Below are 20,512 nucleotides of genomic sequence, written 5' to 3'. Positions count from 1 at the left end.
CAGAGGCTTTAACCCACTGAGCCACCCAGGCACCCCCCACAACCCCAATTTAAAGAATCACACCATCCACTGACTAAGCCAGCCAGACACCCTAAGCACATACTACTTCCAACGTCCACACTGCATTGCACATTTGGGCAAAGTTTTGCCATTTCCTTCAATAAAGGGTTGGAATAGGGAGTCATTTCTGGAGCAGACCTCACTCGATCCCAAAGTTTTGCAGACCATGGCGTACCTGTTCTTTCCTCCAGCTCGGTAGCTCTTGGTGGGTACTGGTGCAGAATGAGGCCACAAGCCACCCAGGGCTCAGGACATGAGACACAGCCCCCAAATGCAGATCCTTCTTGACCTGGAGCTCCCAAGTGTGGAATGGCCAAGAAGATCTGAAGATGGGGGAGGGGTCTAGTGCAGAGAGCAGAGACCCCAGGCGGGCAGGAAACATCATTCCTGCTGGGCCTGACCACTCTCTCTGAAATGTAAGAAGAAGCCCCAATCACCATGTGAGGCATTCTCTGTCTGACGTCTGTTTCACAATCCAGAAGCAGATTGTTGCCTCACAATCCTGTTACTAATCATGCACAATTCCTCTTCTATCACAGATAGAACAGAGAACACAGAACAGAGGCCCCATTGCCCCAGCACACACATTTGCAGAGAGTGGGATCCTCAGGCCTCTACAATGTGGGCCCCTGCCTCCGGACCCTGCCCTCCTCCTCACCTGCTGCTGGCTTTGCTCTTGGGACTCACAGGTGAGTGTTGCCTTGGTGGAGACTCCTCATTCCCTGCCTCCTCAACTTCTCCCTGCCCCTGGGCATTTGGGGGCCTCCTGGTAAACACAGGTGTGCTACCCAGACCCTCCGCAGAAGGTCTGCCTGGTAGCTATGACTGTACTCCTGACTAGCAGATGGGGAAACTGAGGCAGAGAGAGCAACCAGCCCAGTGTCACCTACCTAAGTTAGTGGAGTATCTGGGGTTCATGTCCAGGCCACTCAGCTCCAGGCTCCTCCATGGAGGCCAATTGCAGAAACACCAGAAAACACAGAGAGGCAAACAGAAGAGCCATCACGCATCACACGCAGAGGTCTCCAGAGTTCCACCGTGCTGCGTGTATTCACAAACTCTTGTTAATGATATTTCCCATGAACTGAATTTTTTACTGGGCCTTTAACATGTATTACCATTTCATTTGCTCCTCAAAACAATCTGTATACTATCATGGTAGGCTATACTTTATATATACTTGTGAATGCACTTGTGTGTGTGTGTTTGTGCATATGAGTGGATGTAAGGAAGGGTACATATCCCAGGCATGCACACTCACACACACACACATGAAATTCCTAAAAATGATTTCCATATTGTTCTCTTCACATCGGGTCCAGTCTACATGAAATGCACATTGAACAGATGTGTGATTCCTTCTCAGCTACTCACCCTCTTTCCTAATTCTCTAGACTTATTGCTCACCCTCCACTGAGCTCTTAAGACAAGCAAACTTCTGTCTTCGTAAAATGAGTAGAACTTTGTGCATTACTACCTTAGAGATTCCCTTCCCTGCTGGATTGGGATGGGAAGGGAAGAAGGGGATAAAAGATGTGAAGACTCCTGCCTGATTGGCATCTATAATTACATCCACATTTGTATATCCTGATCCCCATCATCTAGTACCAGCTGACACCTCCAGACCTCAGGAGGTTTCATAAGGAATAACTTTTCCAATTTCTCGAACACCACCATGTGCCACACACACCTGGAAATTCCTACATCTGTACAGATGAGACAAAGCAGTTGTCCTTGTGGAAGTTCTATCATAGTGGAGGAAAGGACAGGAAGACATGACAAATCAGTAAATAACATAGAATACAGAAAGCAATGAGTGTTAAGAAAAAAGAATGACAGTACGGCTGGATAGGACAGTGAGAGAATCTTCAGGTAGGATGTATTTAAACAGGTAGCCGAGGTGGGCCTCATTGAGGGGGTAGAATGGAGCAAAGATTGTAAGAAGGTCAGGGAGTGAGCCATGTGATTTTTCTGGAGGAAGAGCCTTCCTGAATAGCATGGGAACAACATGAGAACAGAATTCTCCTGCTCTGTTCTAGTATTTGGACTTTTTTTTAAAAAACGATTTTATTTATTTATTTGAGAGAAGGCAAGAGAGAGACCACAAGTGGGAGGTGGAAGGGTAAGAGGGAGAGGAAGAAGCAGACTCCTCACTGAACAGGGAGACTGACATGGGGCTTGATCCCAGGATCCTGGGATCATGAACTGAGCTGAAGGCAGATGCTTAACTGACTGAGCCACCAGGGGGGCCCTAAGTATTTGGACTTTTACTCTGAGTGAAATGGTTGCCATTGTAAGGTTTTGAAGACAGAAGTCACATGATCTGACATGAATTTTAAATTCTTTTTTTTTTTTTTTTAGATTTTATTTATTTGACAGAGAGAGAGAGAGAGAGAGATCACAAGTAGGCATAGAGGCAGGCAGAGAGAGAGGGGAGGAAGCAGGCTCCCTGCGGAGCAGAGAGCCCGATGCGGGGCTTGATCCCAGGACCCCGAGATCATGACCCGAGCCGAAGGCAGAGGCTTTAACCCACTGAGCCACCCAGGCGCCCCCTGACATGAATTTTAAATTATTCTAGCGTTTGGTTGAGAATAGACTACCACAGGGCATAAATAGAAGAAACTAGAGCCTCAAGAGATCACTGCGTTCATGCGAAGAGGGAAAATCACTTTTAACCAAGATAGCAGTCAGGAAAGAAATGGAAAAGAGGTCAGATTGTGGGTGCCTGCAGAGGGAGCCAACACAATTCCTAATGCATAGGATTGGGGTGGGAAAGAAAGGCTCCATGAGAGACTATGGACTCCAGGAAACAATCTGACGGCTTCAGAAGGGAGAGGGGTGGGGGAATGGGCTAGCCCAGTGGTGGGTATTCAGGAGGGCACGTGTTGTAATGAACACTCGGTGTTATGCACAAATAATGAATCATTGAACACTACATCAATCATACGATCTCACTGATATGAGGAATTTGAGAAACAAGACAGAGGATCAAGATGAAACCAGAGAGGGAGACAAACCATAAGAGACTCTTAATCTTGATGAAGTCCCAAAAGTTTATTTTGGCTTTTGTTTCCTTTGCCTTTGGAGACATATCTTGAAAGAAGTTGCTGTGGCTGATATTGAAGAGGTTACTGCCTATGTTCTCCTCTAGGATTCTGATGGATTCCTGTCTCACGTTGAGGTCTTTTATCCATTTTGAGTTTATCTTTGTGTATGGTGTAAGAGAATGGTCGAGTTTCATTCTTCTACATATAGCTGTCCAGTTTTCCCAACACCATTTATTGAAGAGACTGTCTTTTTTCCACTGTATATTTTTTCCTGTTTTGTCGAAGATTAACTGACCATAGAGTTGAGGGTCTATAACTGGGCTCTCTACTCTGTTCTACTGGTCTATGTGTCTGTTTTTATGCCAGTACCATGCTGTCTTGGTGATCACAGCTTTGTAGTAAAGCTTGAAATCAGGTAACGTGATGCCCCCAGTTTTATTTTTACTTTTGGGACTTCATCAAAATCAAAAGCTTCTGCACAGCAAAGGAAACAGTCAAGAAAACAAAGAGGCAACCCACGGAATGGGAGAAGGTATTTGCAAATGACAGTACAGACAAAAGGTTGATATCCAGGATCTATAAAGAACTCCTCAAACTCAACACACACAAAACAGACAATCATATCAAAAAATGGGCAGAAGATATGAACAGACACTTCTCCAATGAAGACATACAAATGGCTATCAGACACATGAAAAAATGTTCATCATCACTAGCCATCAGGGAGATTCAAATTAAAACCACATTGAGATATCACCTTACACCAGTTAGAATGGCCAAAACTAGCAAGACAGGAAACAACATGTGTTGGAGGGGATGTGGAGAAAGGGGAACCCTCTTACACTGTTGGTGGGAATGCAAGTTGGTGCAGCCACTTTGGAGAACAGTGTGGAGATTCCTTAAGAAATTAAAAATAGAGCTTCCCTATGACCCTGCCATTGCACTACTGGGTATTTACCCCAAAGATGCAGATGTAGTGGAAAGAAGGGCCATCTGTACCCCAATGTTCATAGCAGCAATGGCCACAGTGGCCAAACTGTGGAAAGAACTAAGATGCCCTTCAAAGGATGAATGGATAAGGAAGATGTGGTCCATATACACTATGGAGTATTATGCCTCCATCAGAAATGATGAATACCCAACTTTTGTAGCAACATGGATGGGACTGGAAGAGATTATGCTGAGTGAAATAAGTCAAGCAGAGAGAGTCAATTATCATATGGTTTCACTTATTTGTGGAGCATAACAAATAGCATGGAGGACATGGGGAGTTGGGAGAAGGGAGTTGGGGGAAATTGGAAGGGGAGGTGAACAATGAGAGACTATGGACTCTGAAAAACAATCTGAAGGGTTTGAAGAGGTGCGGGGGTGGGAGGTTGGGGGAACCAGGTGGTGGGTATTAGAGAGGGCACGGATTGCATGGAGCACTGGGTGTGGTACAAAAACAATGAATACTGTTATGCTGAAAATAAATTTAAAAAATGATTTAAAAAAAAGAGACTCTTAATCTCAGGAAACAAACTGAGGGTTGCTGGAGGGGAGGCGGATGGGAGGGATAGGGTGGCTGGGTGGTGGACACTGGGAAGGGTATATGCTATGGTGAGTGCTGTGTATTGTGTAAGATTGATGAATCACAGACCTGTACCCCTGAAACAAATTATACACTATATGTTAATAATTTTAAAAGACTCAAAAAAAAAAAAAGCCAACAATGTATTGTTATGGTGACTAACATACCACAATTTAGAAAGAAAGAAAAAAAGAAAGAAGGAAAAGGAAAAAGAGAGAGAAAGAAAGAAAGAAAGAGAGAGAGAGAAAGACAGATAGACAGACAGACAGACAGGCTCTAAGGGCTTGGGACCTGAGCATCTAGGAGAATAAGGTGCCTCAGCTGAGAAGTACAAGGATGTTTGGGAAACTGAAGATTTCAGTTTGAGACATGTTAGCCGTGAGAGGTTTTGTTTTGTTTTGTTTTGGTTTGGTTTGTTTTGGTTTGGTTTGGTTTGGTTTGGTTTGGTTTGGTTTGGTTTGGTTTGGTTTTGAGAGGTTTATTTCTACTTAAGAAAAATGTTGAGTGGCTGGTTGTACATAAAAATCAGAGTTTAGGGGCAAGGCCTGGGCCAGAGATGAACTGTGAGGATTGTAGATATACAGATGGCAGAGTTTTCACCCTTCCCTGGATCCTCTTGACTCTCTGATCTCTTCTCTCTCATATTCCCTCCATTTCTCCCTCTATGGTGCATTCCTATTTCTTCCCATTATTTTCCTAGCAGTTAGGCTTCCCAACCCCAATCTTCTCCTCAAGACTTACAAACCAAAGCACCTGATGTTCTTGGCACACCAAGACCTGCCTATAATAGCATGTGCCCTCCTTAGGCCATGTTTGATTGCAAATAATACTAAGTATATGGGCTTTACCAGCTCACACTCTGCAAAGGTGAATCACAAATTTCCTCCCTGAGGAGTAGCTAAGAAATTGAAAAGAACATTGGGTGTATGTGTGATGCAACAGCAGCCTGCTTCTCTGACTTATATCCCTGCCTGGTTTTGAGGACACTTCAAGTAAGAAGAAATGATTTTGTATTTCTTGATGTCAGTCTCCAGGGACTAGCTTGTCACTGAGGCAGGGAAATCAAACTGCAAAGTCTTGCCCTTGCAGTTAAATGATTGCCTGAAGGTGACTCATGTCCCTTCAATGCGTAACTCATTGTCCAGATATAGAACTACCCACAATTCTTTTCCGAACACGAGTTTGAAGCCTCCTGGTACCCTTGCTTGGTTACTCCCATGGTTCTATCAGCCCATTCAAGGGCAGGTTTCTCAAATCTACCAGCCCCTAGAACATTTTCTCTTTTCCCTTGAGCCATTTAGTCCACTCAAAGGCTCTACATGGGCCCATCACCTTCTTTGAGTACATAATTCTTACACTACGTAAAATATACGTAGTGTAAAATCTACTGTTTCAACCATTTTTAAGGTTACAGTACAGTGACCTTAAGTACTTTCACAATGTTGTGAAACCAGAACCACTGTATATTTCAGGGATTTTTTCAACATCCTAAGCAGATACTCTGCACACATTAATCAAGAATTCCCCATTCCTTCTTCCCACCATGGCCACTGTTAATCTCTATTCTAGTTTTTTTTTTTTTTTAAGATTTTATTTATTTATTTGAGAGACAAAGAACATAAGCTGGGGGCAGAGGCAGAGGGAAAGGAATAAGCAGTTTCCCCGCCGAGCAGGAAGCAAGACATGGGGCTCTATCCCAGGACCCTAGGATATGACCTGAATGGAAGGCAGACGCTTAACCAATTGAGCGACCCAGGTGCCCTAGTCTACTTTTCTCTATCTATGGATTTGTCTCTTCTGGGCACTTTATATAAGTGGAATCATATTATCTGCCCTTTTGTGTCTGGCTTTTTTCACTTAGGATATTTTTTTAGGTTCATTCACATTATAGAACATATCAGATTGTCATTGCTTATTAAGGCTAAATAATATTCCATTGCATATATCTATATACAACAGTTTGTTTATCCATTTATCTACTGATAGAAATGAATTTTCTTCTGTTACCTTTCAGTTATCATGAATAATGCTGCTATGAACATTGATGTACAATTATCTCAGTACCTTCTTATAATTTGGGGCATATTTACCTAAGAATAGAATTGTTGAATCATATGGTAAATTATATATAATTAAATTTTAAAGAAAATACCCCTGGTTCCACAGTGGTCACATCATTTTATATTCCTACCAACAATGTCCAAGAATTTCAATTTATCCACAACTTACTCAACACTTATTTTCTGATTTTTTTTATATTGTATTGTGTTTTGTTTTGCTTTTGACAAAGCCATTCTAAGGGATTAAGGGGTATCTCATTGTGGTTCTAATTTTCATTTTTCTAATGAGTAGTGATGTTCAATATCTTTTCATGTACTTTTTCACTATTTGAATACCTTCTTTGGACAAACGTTTACTCTAGTCCTTGGTCCATTTTTTAATTGGACTTTTTGTTATTTTCTTGTTGAATTGTAGGAGTTCTTTTTATATGCTTGTTAATAATCCTTTATGAGACATATGCTTTGCAAATATTTTCTCCTATTCTCTGAGTTGCCTTTTCACTTTTGATATTGCCCTCTTCTGCACAAAAGTCTTTAATTTTGATGAAGTCCAATTTCTATATTTTTATTTTGTTATGTATGCTCTTGATGTGATGTCCAAGAAGTCATTGCCAAATCCAGTATCATGAGTTTTGCCTACACTTATTTTCCTCAGAATTTTATAGTTTAACTTTTACATTTAGGTCCCTTCATCCAATTTGAGTTCATTTTTCTATATAAAGTGAGGGTTCAACTTTATTCTTTGCATGTAGATATTCAGTTTTCCCAGCACCTTATGCTGAAAAGACTGTTCTTCCTCCCATCCCCATTGAAAGGTAAGCACCTTTGTTGAAAATCCTTTGATCTTATGTGTGAGGGTTTATTGCTGGGCTCTCTTATTCTATTCCATTGCTCTATATCTCTATTTTATTGTCATTTCACAGTATTGATTATTATACTTGGTAGTAGGTTTTCAAATCAAGAAGCGTGAATTCTCCAAATATGTTCTTTCCAAGATTGTTTGGTGATTTGGGGTCCCTTGAGATTGCATATGAATTTTTAAATGGAATTTTCTATTTATTTTTTTAAAATGCCCTGGGGATTTTGGAAGTGCTTGCATTGAATGTGTAGGTTGCTTTAGGTAGCATTGACAAGTTAACAATGTAAAATCTTCCAATCACTAATGGGGGATGTTTTTCTATTTATTTATGTCTTCTTTCATTTCTTTCAGCAATGTTTTGCACTTTCTAGTGTACAAGTCTTTCATTTCCATGCAGAAATTTACTCCTAAGTGCTTTATACTTTTTTATGTTAGTGTAAGTGGAATCGCTTGCTGAATTTCCTTTTTGAGTTGTTCATCACTACTGTGTAGAGATGCATCTGATTTTGACTGTTGATTTTATATAACACAAACTAACTGAATTTATTACTAACTCTAACAGTTTACTTTTATGTGTGAAATCTTTAGGATTGCTACCCATGAAATCATGTCATGTGCAAAGAGAGATAGTTTTACTTATTCCTTTGCAACTTGAATGCTATTTATTTTTCTTGACTATTGCATTTTATAGAATCTCCAGTATTGTGTTGGATAGAAGTGGTCAAAGTGGGCATCCTTGCCTTGTTCCTGACCTTAGAGAAAAAACTTTCAGACTTTCATCATCAAGGATGAGGTAGTTCTAGTTTTCTCATATGACTTTCTCATTTTGTGTAAGTTTCCATCTCTTCCTAGCTTATTGTTTTTAATCATGAAAAATGTTGACTTTTGTCAGGTGATTTTTCTGCATCAAATGAGATGACCATGGTAATTTTTTCTTCGCTCTATAAATGTGTCCTATTACCCTATCTGGTTTTCTTATGTTGAATCATTCTTGCATTCCAGGAAGAATTGATTATTGATTATTGTGTATAATTCTTTTAATATGCTATGGAGTTTGGTTAGCTGATGTTTTGTTGAACATTGTTGCATCAGTATTCAGATAAGATACTGGTGTGTAGTTTTCTTGTAGTTTCTTTGTTGCCTGTGGTATCTTTGCTGGTATTCTTTGTATTCTTTGCTGCCCTAGAATGAGTCTCAAAAAGACTCGAAATGACCTAGGAGTCTTCCTAAGTCTTTAATTTTTTGGAGTAGTTTGGAGAGGATTAGTGTTAGTTTTTCTTTAAAAGTTTGGCAGGGTGATACCTGAATGACTCAGTCATTCAGATATCCTCAGTTGAGGATCTGATTCTTGATTTTGGCTGATCTCAGGGTTGTGGAATTATACCCCAAGTCAGGTTCCATGCTCAGCGCTGAGTTGGCTTGTCTCTCCCTCTGCTTTCCCCCCGACTCCCTCCCCCTTTCTCTCTGTCTCTCTAAAATAAATAAATGAAGGTTTTTTAAAAAATGAAAATTTTAAGAATTCACCAGTAAAGCTACATAGTCCTGGACTTTTCTTTGTTGGGAATTTTTTGATTATTGATTCAATGATCTTACCAGTGATACTCTATTCATATTTTCTATGTCTTTATGATTCAGTCTTCATAAATTGTGTGTGTCTAGAAATTTGTCCATTTAATCTAGGTTATTCAATTTATTGGTGTGCATTTTTCGATGTACTCTTTTAGAATCCCCTTTATTGCTATAAAAAATGGCTAGTAAAATCTTTCTCTTGTTTCTGATATTAGTTAATGAAGTCTTCTCTCTCTGTCTTTTTTTCTTTTCTGTTAGCCAATCCAGCTAAAGTTTTGTGAATCATATTGTTTTTTCTGAAGAACTATTCTTGGGCTTTTTTATATTCTCTGTTGTTTTTCTATTACCATTTTCTTTCACTCTATACTAGTCTTTTTATTTCCTTCATTCTGCTAGCTTTGGGATTGGGATTTATTTTTCTTTCCTTTGTCTGATTTCTTAATGTGTATGGTTGTTAATAGATTTGTGATCTTTCTTTAATGTAGGCATTACAGCTATAAATTTAACTCTAGCACAGCTTTCACCACAGACTGCAGATTTGGGCATGTTGTGTTTCCATTTTCATTCAAATCAATATGTTCTCTAATTTCCCCTGTGATTCTTTCTTGGGCCTTTTGATTTTTTTTAAGAGTGTGTTGTTTTATGTCAATATATTTGAGAATATTCAATTTATTCTTCTGTTATTGATTTCTAGTTTAATTTCACAAACTCCTTCACTAGTTCACTTCTTCAATATTTCTTCTTAGAGATTCCAGTAAGTTACCTGCTCAATCGGCCTCTGTGATAATGGCCTAGACAAAGGATTTGTTTGTTTGTTTGTTTGTTTTACAGTAACTGGTTTCCATAATGTCTGGGGAGACATCCGGTCAATGAAATAATGCCCCCCACCCAAGAGGTCCATATCCTAATACCCAGAACCTGTGAACAGTTTTCTCTTACATGACAAAAGAGATTTTGCAAAAATGGCTGACTTAAGACTCTTGACCTAAAGATTATCCTAGATTATCAAAGCGGTCTCAATATGTTCACAAGGATCCTTATAAGAAGGAGGCAGGAAAGTCAAAGTTAGAAAAGGATAAGTGACAATAGAGGTGAGAATTTGGAGTGATGGGAAGATGGGAACCATGAGAAAAGGAATGTCAGTAGCTTCTAGAATTTGGAAAGGCAAGGGACAGACCTCCAGAGGAAATGCAGCTTGGCTGACCCTTGGTCTTAGCCCAGCAACAGCAAATTTGGATTCCTGATCCAGAATTATAAAACAGTACATTCATGCAGTTTTCAGACATTACATTTTTAATAATTTGCTATAGCAGCATTTAGAAGCTGATATAATATGATTGCAGTTGGGGGCGGGGAGCCACAGGGATTTGAAACTCTCTTTTACCGCTCATTTAAACTACCAGTTCACTTTTTGTCAAAAGCTCTGTCATCACTGTCACTCAAGTATCCAGACTGATCAACAGACTCCAGCATGGGCACATGCATATGGAAGAAGGAAGTTAATCCACAGAGGTTCCTGAAGTTCAATGCACAGCCCAGAAAACACATCCCTTCCTTTAGCTCACACACAGTGGTCTAAAGAAGTCTCATGGTCCCACTGAATACAAGGGTCCAGAAAGAGCAACACTCCATGAGGCCAGAAAGTGGACAACCAGAAACATTTGGTGAAGCATGACACTTTCAGAGAGGGACTCCAGCTCCAATCAGGGCACTCTAACCTGCAGTGTGTGACATTACTGAGTCTCTGTGTCTTATTTCCGCATTTGTGATAGAGTTTCATCTTACAGGCTTGTGGTGAGGGCTACACGCCACGTTTATCTCAAGGTCCGCTCACAGTGCACACTCAGTCAATGAGCTGTTGTGGATCAACACTTGAGAAAACACACAGGATCACATAAGGATGAGTAAATGACTGCTCTGTTTTCCCTCCAGGTGTGGCCGGTGAGGCAGAGCTGCAGGTGATCTAGCCTGAGAAGTTAGTGTCTATCACAGCCGGACATACAGCCACTTTGCACTGCACCATGACTTCCCTGCTCCCCTTGGGGAAGGTTGAGTGGTTCAGGGGGACAGGGCCAGGCCGGGAGTTAATCTTCAATTTCAAAGGAGGCCACTTCCCCCGAGTGACAAATATTTCAGACGCCACAAGGAGAAACAACACGGACTTTTCCATCCACATCAGTAACATCACCCCAGCAGACACAGGATCCTACTACTGTGTGAAGTTCCAGAAAGGGTACCCTGATGTAGAGATTAAGTCTGGACCAGGCACTCAGGTCACCGTGAGCAGTGAGTATGATGTGGGCCTCCGCCATCCCTTGGTTGTGCCAATAGGTCAATAAGATTGTCTGACAGCTGAGAATCAGGCGTTGTGGTGAGTGCCCCTGACTTCAGCCCGTTCCATGGATCAGGGAAGCTGAGGCCTGGAGAGGTCATGCTATTTGCTCAAGGCCACATGGCTAGAAAATGGTGGGAAAATCTAGAACTCTTGTCTACAGACTCCAAAGCTCCCTTTTCCAATCCTGACCAGCTCTCTGGTTCCAGGGATGAGGGACTGAGAGTCTGAGGTGCTTTCCCAGTCATAAGGCCCAAGCTCACCCTGTCTCCAGAGAGCACTCCCTCCCAGGTGGCCAGGCTTCTTTCCACTCAGCACTTATTGAGCACCTGCTGTGCTGACTTTGTTTCAGATGCCCTGGAGCAGCAGGGAACAAAACAGGCAAAGTCTCCTCTATCATGAAGCTTATACTCCCTTCCCTTCCAGTGTGGACATATGCACACAGGGTAGGGAGGTGGGACAATGACTTTCTTTCTTTCAGCTTCAGCAAAATCACAGTGAGAAGAGGCACAGGCTCGCTGTCTACTCTGACAACCCCGGAAGGAGAAGATGCCAGAGGCTGGGCATTTGTTGTGGGTCTGTCCAGAAAAGCTTCATGCAATTCAGGGACTGACTTCATAGTGACTGAGTCTCCCCACACGCCCTGGATTTGGACAGGTGGCTTTATTATGACTGTGCAGACATTATAGGACTTCCCAGTCGTACGATCCTTGCTTGGGCACCAGCACTAGCACCGGGCAGGTCTGTTCCTCCTGGAAGAGCACTCCTTCCTCTTCCTCAAGCTGCCCACGCAGGTGGTGCCCTGGTTGAGAATGGGTAAAGACAGAGGGGAAAGGGCAGGCAGCAGGCCAACCCCATGTTTCAATGTGGCAGCTGCTCCTCTTACCAGAGGTAGCAAGGAGGACCCATCTCTATCCTTTTACAGATGAGGACACTGAGGCTCAGGGGACCTGACCTAAGCAGGCACAGGAGCCAAGAATGAACCCAAGCATCGGGACTCACAGCCCTGTTCTCTGCATGCTCACTGTGCTGGTCAAAGTAGGAGAAAGTTCAGACCTTCTCCTTGAAAACCTCGTGTTGTCTTTTTCAGTAGTAAGCATTTAAAAAAGTTATGAGAGAGGGGCGCCTGTGTGGCTCAGTGGGTTGAGCTTCTGCCTTCGGCTCAGGTCGTGGTCTCGGGGTCCTGGGATCGAGTCCCACATCGGGCTCTCTGCTCAGCGGGGAGCCTGCTTCCTCCTCCCTCTCTGCCTGTCTCTCTGCCTACTTGTGATCTCTCTTTAAAAAAAAAAAAGTTATGAGAGAGGGTGTTGTTACTTTGCACCCCCAGATCAGACAGTTACACAAACATCTCATAAAGTGTGGAGCCTGTTCCTGGAGGACACTGCTTCTCACATGTAAGAGCATCCGGAGTCTTTCCCCAGTTTGTGTGATGTTGCTCCTTCACTGAGCAGACTGGGGCAATGACCTGGACAGAATAGAGGCACTGGACAGTGCCAGCCTCACCAGGCACCCCATTCCTGGCTCTGCAGAATAAGGGTGCAGGGGAGATGCTTTCCTGGAGGGTGTTTCAGCAACATGAGCAAGAGTTCATGTTCTAAACTCAGCTTTGGGAACCCACATCTTCCCTCTGTTGTTAGTCACCAGGTCTGGACACCCAGAGGGACTTCTCTCCCCATAACCAACTTGCAGTGGAGAATCTTCAAGGGAAGAGGTGGGGGGCGGTCACTGTTGGGCTCAAGAGGGTGGGACTCTTGCTCTTTTGTGGAAAAGAAGGCTGGAGGCCACAGAAGTCCCCCTGGGATGCAATGTGGGGTAAGGAGCAGCCCCTTTGTACCTGAACCAAAGTAGGTTAGTTCTCTGGTGAAGGAGAGACAGAGACCACCCAGGGGGAGTTTCCTCACAAAGTTGTCTTTATTTGTGCAGGTAAGATATTGGGGAATAATTTCCAAACCTATGGCCCCAAACAGGGGCAAGAAGGCTAACACTTATGAGGGCTTTGGATGAATATTCAGAGGGGGATCTTAACGTTATAATGAGGCTGGGATTACTGTCAGCCACCTTCTGAGTTATCTCCTTTCGATATGCGTTTTCAGTGATAAATTCCAAACAAAACTGCTAGCATTCCTTTACTTGCCCCTCCCTGCAACCCAGGAAGGAGAAATGCTTGGTGTCCCATTTCACAGAGGGGGAGCCACGCTGTGTCCCCACCACACCTGTGGTCAACTGGCCAGCCTGGTTCCAGCTTCCATTGGGTCCAGCTCTGCCCCTGTTTCCCTGCACGGAATGCTGCACACGCTCTCTGACCTCAGTGAGGTTTGCAGGGAGGCAGATAGGAACGGTTGATGCCAACAGTCAGACCCATTAGAAACATCCTTCCTGTGCCCAGATTGGTGGGAAGTCGCCTGGCAGAGAAGAGAGAGGGGGACTTGAACTCAGGTCTGGAACTGCACCTGGGCCCTGCCCCTGACTCAGAGTTCAGCTCGGGAACCTCAGGGCCTCCTCTGTGCGAGGAGGAGAGGACACCGTGCTCCGCACGCTATCAGAGGGTGGCAGGTTCTCCACAGCGCCTCACACATATCCTGAGCGCTGATGACCACAGTCATGCTTACTATTCACAACTGCTCTTCTTATAGCCAAACCCTCTCTCCCCGCGGTGTTGGGCCCGGTGGTCAGGGCCTTGCCAGGGCAGACAGTGAACTTCACCTGCAAGTCCCACGGCTTCTCCCCTAGAAACATCAGCCTGAGATGGTTCAGAAACGGGAATGAGCTGGCAGCCTCCCAGACCAGCGTGGACCCAGAGGGAGACAGAACGTCCTACAGCATCTCCAGCACAACCAGGCTGGTGCTGGCCCCGGGGGATGTTCGCTCCCAGGTCATCTGCGAGGTGACCCACGTGACCCTGCAGGGGGGCCCTCCTCTTAGTGGGACTGCCAACCTATCTGAGGTCCTCTGAGGTAGATGCCCCTCCCCCCCAGCCCCAGCCTGGGTCTGGCCCCCAAGTCTCCGAGCCTGCCCCTCCCCCGCTCCCTGCCCCAAGCCCTCGCTTCCCTGGAGTCTGACCCCTGGCAGACCCTCCAGGTCACCTGCACCTAGATGTGCCGTCCCCTCCTACTGTTTCCATGGCCGCTGCAGGGTGAATACCTACCATGTACCAAGCACTGTGCTTGGTAGTTTCCTTTACTTTACAGTAGCAATTCCAATTATTGAGCACCTGCTGTACTCCATGCCACCGTGTGCTTGGTGAGGTCATTTGTTTTGCTACAGTTATTCTATTCCAACTGTATGTGTGGGGCTGAGTATCTTGATTTCACTCATTCTTAGCCTACCAGGCTAAGAATCAGTCCTTGAGCACCTACTGTGTGCTGGGCATTGTGCTTAGGGATTTCATTCATATGGAAAGACTCAGTGTTTGAGCACCAGCTGTATGCCTAGCTCTGTTCTGGGTGACTCCTTAGCTGTGTGGGGGGAGCTAAGTTCTCGAGCCCCTTCCCCGTGTTCTGTCTGTTCCATAAGGTGAGAGCTTCTGCCCTGTGCTTTTCCAGATCCGCTCACCTTGGTGGTTTCCCAGCAATGCATTGCAGAGGACCAGGTGAAAGTCACCTGCCAAGCAAAGAAGTTCTACCCTCAGCGCCTACAACTGACCTGGCTGGAGAATGGAAACATGTCCCGAACAGAAACAGCCTCAAGCAACATAGAGAACAAGGATGGGACCTTTAACTGGATGAGCTGGCTCCTGGTCAATTTCTCTGGCCACACAGAGGAGATGGTGCTCACATGCAAGGTGAAGCATGATGGCCAGAGGGTGGTCAGCAAAAGCCATATACTGGAGACCTCTGCCCACCGAAAAGACCAGTGCACAGATGGAAACTCTGGTGAGCCTTGTGCCACGTGATCTGGCATTTAAATTTTACCCTTTATTATGTGAAAAGTAGTAATTCATGCTTATAATAGAATAATCCAGAAGTCTATAGATATAAACTAGAATTTTGGTGTGAGCTTCCTTCACCCAAAACCCATACTCCAAGATGATCAATGGTAAGACTTGGTACTTATATTTATAGATCTTTTGACATAAATATGCATTAGAGAAAGAAAGAAGAGAGGGAGGGAGATGATTTTATTGTTAAGGTCCTGCCTCCTGCTTCTTCACCTGTCAGTGATTATGTCACCATGCCAGACCAGCCACCCCCCTCCTCTTGTTCTTTCTTACCTAGTTGTGGTTTTTATCCCTTGTAGATGTTTTCATCATTCATGGCAGCAAATATCTCTTAAAACTAGAAATATGCAAAAGTTGCATCATTGTGTCCGCTGATGACTTAGTCATGCATGCACATCCAGCAGCAAATGGAGTCCATAATTGTGTGGCCATGTGATTAATGACATTGATTTTTCCACAAAATCAATACAATTATACATTTCATAAAACTAACAATAATTCCCTCATGGACTATGGAATAAATGGAATATATATTCAGAGTTCCCAAAACTTCTACAATAACTTTATTTTGTGCACCTAACTTGGTTTTCATTCATCTGTAAATGCTTGAAAGAATTTTCCTATGAAACACCTGCGACTCCACAATTTTTTTTGTTGATCTGAAAAGAATCTGAATGGCTACTCAAATTCTTCATTTCATATTGGATGCTCATGGCAAGCTGTACTTTTGAGGAATTTGGTCCATTTCTTTTCTTTGGTCCAAATTTCTGCCCATAGAGTTGCTCATGATATTACCTTGCTATCCTTGATGTTTGTAGGATCTGTAGTGATATCCCATTTCATTCTTCATATGGGAAATGTGTCATTTCTCATAGTGTTTGTTGTTGGAAATGCTAAAAGTATTTCAATTTTGCCAGTCTTTTCAAAGAATCCACTTTTGTTTCAGTGATTTTCTCTATTGCTTTTCTTTTCTATTTTATTGCTTTTTCTTCTTTTTTGTCCCCCTTCTGCTTATTTTGCTCCTCCACATTTTTTGAAATGAGAACTGAGATTATTGAGTCTAGATTTTTCTTTGTTTGAATGACACACCTGGGGCTCCTTCTGTGCCTGGGGACACGGGAGTATGGAACCATGTTGCCTGATGCTGTGTTCCTCCTCCAGTCCACAGACACCTAGCCCACCTGGCTTCCTCTTCCACCTTTCAGAGTCCTCCTGTGCTTGAATTATGTGATTTCCAGGGATTAGGCTTATACTGAATTAGGAGAGCGGGGAGAAATGAGTACACACCATCTTGTCTGGATCAGCTAGGGTTTGGGTTTTAGTCTTTGGTTGTGCACTGAGGCTCAAGCTATGGCCATTATGTCTGGTGTTTCCAGTGTGCCTGTACTAGTAACCTTGCTAGTGTCTTAAGGCTGGAAATGGATACTAGGATTGTCTGGGTTGGTAAGCTGGAGTCAAGAGTAAGATGTCTATGTGACACTGCTGCACCAAGATGCCACCTCCCCTGGCCATCCCAAGACTCCAGCCACTGCCATCCTAGGTCTATAGGGGTGTGATGCAATGAAGTACCTCTTTTTGTTCATGTTTATGGTATTGAGGTTATTTCACAATACTTCTAGCTTAATGGACTTCCCTTCTCTCAGTATAGCATGGCCACATATGTTACTGGGCCTTGGGATTGGTTGGTTGGCTTGGACAGTGGGGGAGAGGTTCCAAGTCCCGTGATCTTTCTGGTTCTTCTTTCAGGACCCCAAGTTTGCCATCCCCATTTTTTCTTCATCTCTTCACCACTCAATTTTGAAACAGCACCTCTTCCTTCCTTTTTACCTTCCCCCCAGAGTAATGCATTTTAAATTGTGCCTGACCCTTTTATTCACATCTGTCCTTTAAAAATGTCCATGCCTCCCTGTATTGGTTTTTTTTAAATATTTTATTTATTTATTTGACAGACAGAGATCACAAGTAGGCTGAGAGCCAGGCAGAGAGAGAGGAGGAATCAGGCTCCCTGCTGAGCAGAGAGCCCAATGCGGGGCTCAATCCCAGGACCCTGGGATCACGACCCGAGCCAAAGGCAGAGGCTTTAACCCACTGAGCCACCCAGGCGCCCCTGTATTGGGTTTTATTGTTGCTATAATAATTAGCACACACTTAGTAGCTTAAAACAACACACATTCATTATCTCCCATTTCTAGAGGTGGAAAGTCTAAAACAGGATGGCAGAACTGCATTCCTTCTGGGGGCACTGGGGGAGAGTCTTTGTCCTTGTTGTTCCAACTCCTAGAAGCAGCCCCACTCCTCTGCCAAGGCCCCCGGATGCATGACCTCTGCTGTGGTCATCACGCCTCTTGCTCCCATTCTCCTGCCTCCCTCCTTCACTTGTAAGTGTCTCTGTGATTAAGTTGGTTCCAATTCCTGTAGTCCAAGATAATGATCCATTAAAGACCCTAGCTAATTACCATGCAGTCCCTCTTGCAGTGTAAGATACCATATTCACAGACTCTGGGGGTTCTGTGTCAACCCTCTTGGGTCAGGCATACTTTGAAATCCCTTCCTATGATCTGTGTCCTGACCACAGGACACATTTCCAATATTTTCTAATTTAAGCTGGATTTAATATTGCTGATGGGATTTCCAAATAATTCTCAGACTCCTTGGCTACCTGCCCTTGTCTGTTTCTCCTGCCCTTTCCTGTGGCTGATGAAGGTGGGGAGAGGGGCAATGGCATAGGAAATTGTGCATTTGAATTTTATGATTTTTCTCTTAAGTCTCCAAGAAATTTCAGTTTGGACATTGCTCTCCAAGGACTACTGAGAACCAGTTTTCCATAGAATTTACTGTCCTTTTATTGTTTTTTTCTTTGAGTTAAGAGGTTATATTCCAAGATGAGTAACTAAGCTGTTGCCTTGTCTTCACCAGCCAAATAGTGCCTTGTGGGCTTTGAATGCCTTGGCCCCAGTGTCCCTATCCCACAATTCAGTATCTCTCTCTCGCATATTTCCCATCACAGCCCTATTTTGGCAGAACAGGTGCACTGTAGCTGAGAATTCAATCCTCTCTGTAGTACTGATGCTTTTATGATTATATTGGACCAAATTATGTCCTCAAGCTTTTTCTGCCCTTCAGCTCTAGGAATTAGGAGGCTACAATGTTGCCTGGAAGTCCTCTGACATTCACAAAAAAACTTTTCATGTGTGATCAATTGGTCTTCACATTGTATTGTCTTCCTGTGAAGGACTGACGCCCAGCAATAGCCACCCAACCTATAGTTCTTATAATGATCGACTCATTTCCAGATTGCCAGAGTACACCCCTCCTCTGCTTATACCAGCCCAGGTCACCACAGTGAGGTTCCAACCAGGGCAAACTGGGACTTACCCTGCTCTACTGTTCATCAGGACTGGGGACTTCTTGGCCAGCCAACTGGTAGGGACCCATGTCCAACTGTGCTCATTAGAGCTGGCAATCCAGACCCCTCCCGGATAAACTCTGCCTGCCAGCTGTCCTGGGAAGCAGACTCGCTCACTGTGGAGTGCTGCTAATCCACGTTTGCGAGAAAGGGAAGGAGGCAGGACTGGCAAAGGAAGATGTTAAAAACAATGCGGTACACAGCGAGACTCAGCCTCAGACAGAAAGCTGGCTTGCTGGATGTTCTTTTTGAGTGTATTAAATGGAGAGGATTGGCTAAGTCTCTGTATCCCCACTTCCTCCAGTCCTCTGCTAGAGGCTGCCCTCTAGAAGCAGGTACAAACATGGGCAATACAGCCCTTTCAACAGAGAAAAAGTCCAGCACCCCCAACCCCCAGCTGAGACCTGCCATCTTCTTAACATGCCAGGAGCAAATATGGTGAGCTCTCTGCTCCTTCTTTAAAATTGTTCCACATATTTCAAAAATCATTTCAATTTCTTTGTGTAAATATTAAAAAAGCAGTCATTGTAAAAAGGCAAAGAATCTGAAACTATATTTACAGATCCAACCCCTGTGTCTAACAGAAAGACATCAACTGACAGTGGCATTGGGGTCCAGGTGGGTTGGATGGTGTTTGAAACTCTCCTGAGCACTAGACCCCATTCCCTTGCCTCCCCAGGGTATTGTCCATCCAGCAGGTCTCCTGAGGTCAGGTCATCCTGAGGATTCCATCCTCACCTCTGTACATGGGAGTTGTCAAACCGTGTGCATGGAGCAAAGCAGGGCAGCCTTGACCTTCACTGACCGCAACATCTGTTCTCACTCCACGTGAGGCCAGGCAGACATTTGTCCCTATGGCCCAGAAAGTTTGGCTTTGTCCTGGTCCAAAGACAAGGTCTCAGAGTCATCCTGCAGGCCAGAAGTGAGGGGTTTCCTTGGGTCTGAACCACCTCATCTGCCCACCGTCTGTCAACTGTGAGCCTGTTGGGTCATCAGAAAGAGGCTCCATGACCTGCCCCACAGGGTGTGAGGACCAATTCAGTAAACCAAACTTACACATTCCTGAGTGTTCGTTCTCCCCACCTTTTCCCTCAAGAAGGACACCTGGCAGTGAGAAAGGAGTGAGTGAGATGAAGAAGTTCTTACCCCAAATTCTGCCTTGAGTCTGGTCACAGGGGAGGATATTAATGACCTCCAGAACATTAATAAGTTTGAGTCACCTTGAATGATGTAAATGGAGGCCCCTGGGAATAGAACCTAGATGCCTACCCTGATGGTGCCTCCTGTTCCTTCATTTCCAGACCCAGAGCTGTCTACTCTACTCCTCGTGGCTCTCACCCTGGGCCCAAAGCTGCTGCTGCTCATCACTGTCTATGCCATCTATGCCCACAGGAAGTGAGGGCCTGACTGTAAGTTGTGGGACAGGGAGGGCAAGCAAATTTCAGTCCCAGAGGAGCCAGGTCAGGAAGCGGGGCACCCCACAGGTCACAGAGGGTCAGCACCACCTAGAGTAAAGAGTAGGTAATACACCTCTCTCCACACCCTCAGGAATCTCTGGGATCTCTCTGAGAAGTGTCCAACTCCCAAGAGTATGTGGGGTCCTGTAGGAGGTGGGTGGCATCAAAGACTGTCAGGAAATGCACACAGAGTCCTAGGGCTTCTGGGAAGAAAG

At 44.2% G+C, this 20,512-nt stretch overlaps 1 protein-coding gene across 1 annotated transcript; it reads left to right on the top strand.

The window, feature by feature from the left end:
• The first annotated feature begins 574 nt into the window (after nucleotides 1–574).
• LOC111141884 (signal-regulatory protein beta-1-like) lies at nucleotides 575–20,239 on the top strand. Its single transcript, XM_022494721.1, is given in 5 exon segments — nucleotides 575–749; nucleotides 11,098–11,451; nucleotides 14,131–14,451; nucleotides 15,040–15,369; nucleotides 20,142–20,239. Coding segments are annotated over 5 exon segments (1,278 nt in total).
• The last annotated feature ends 273 nt before the right edge of the window (nucleotides 20,240–20,512 follow it).

This window comes from Enhydra lutris, unplaced genomic scaffold (genome assembly GCF_002288905.1).
Source record: "Enhydra lutris kenyoni isolate GAN:26980312 unplaced genomic scaffold, ASM228890v2 scaffoldscaffold6, whole genome shotgun sequence".
In the NCBI taxonomy this organism is placed as follows: Eukaryota; Metazoa; Chordata; class Mammalia; order Carnivora; family Mustelidae; genus Enhydra; species Enhydra lutris.
The sequence above is the reverse complement of the archived record's forward strand: the minus strand, read 5'-3'. Positions and strand labels throughout refer to the sequence as shown.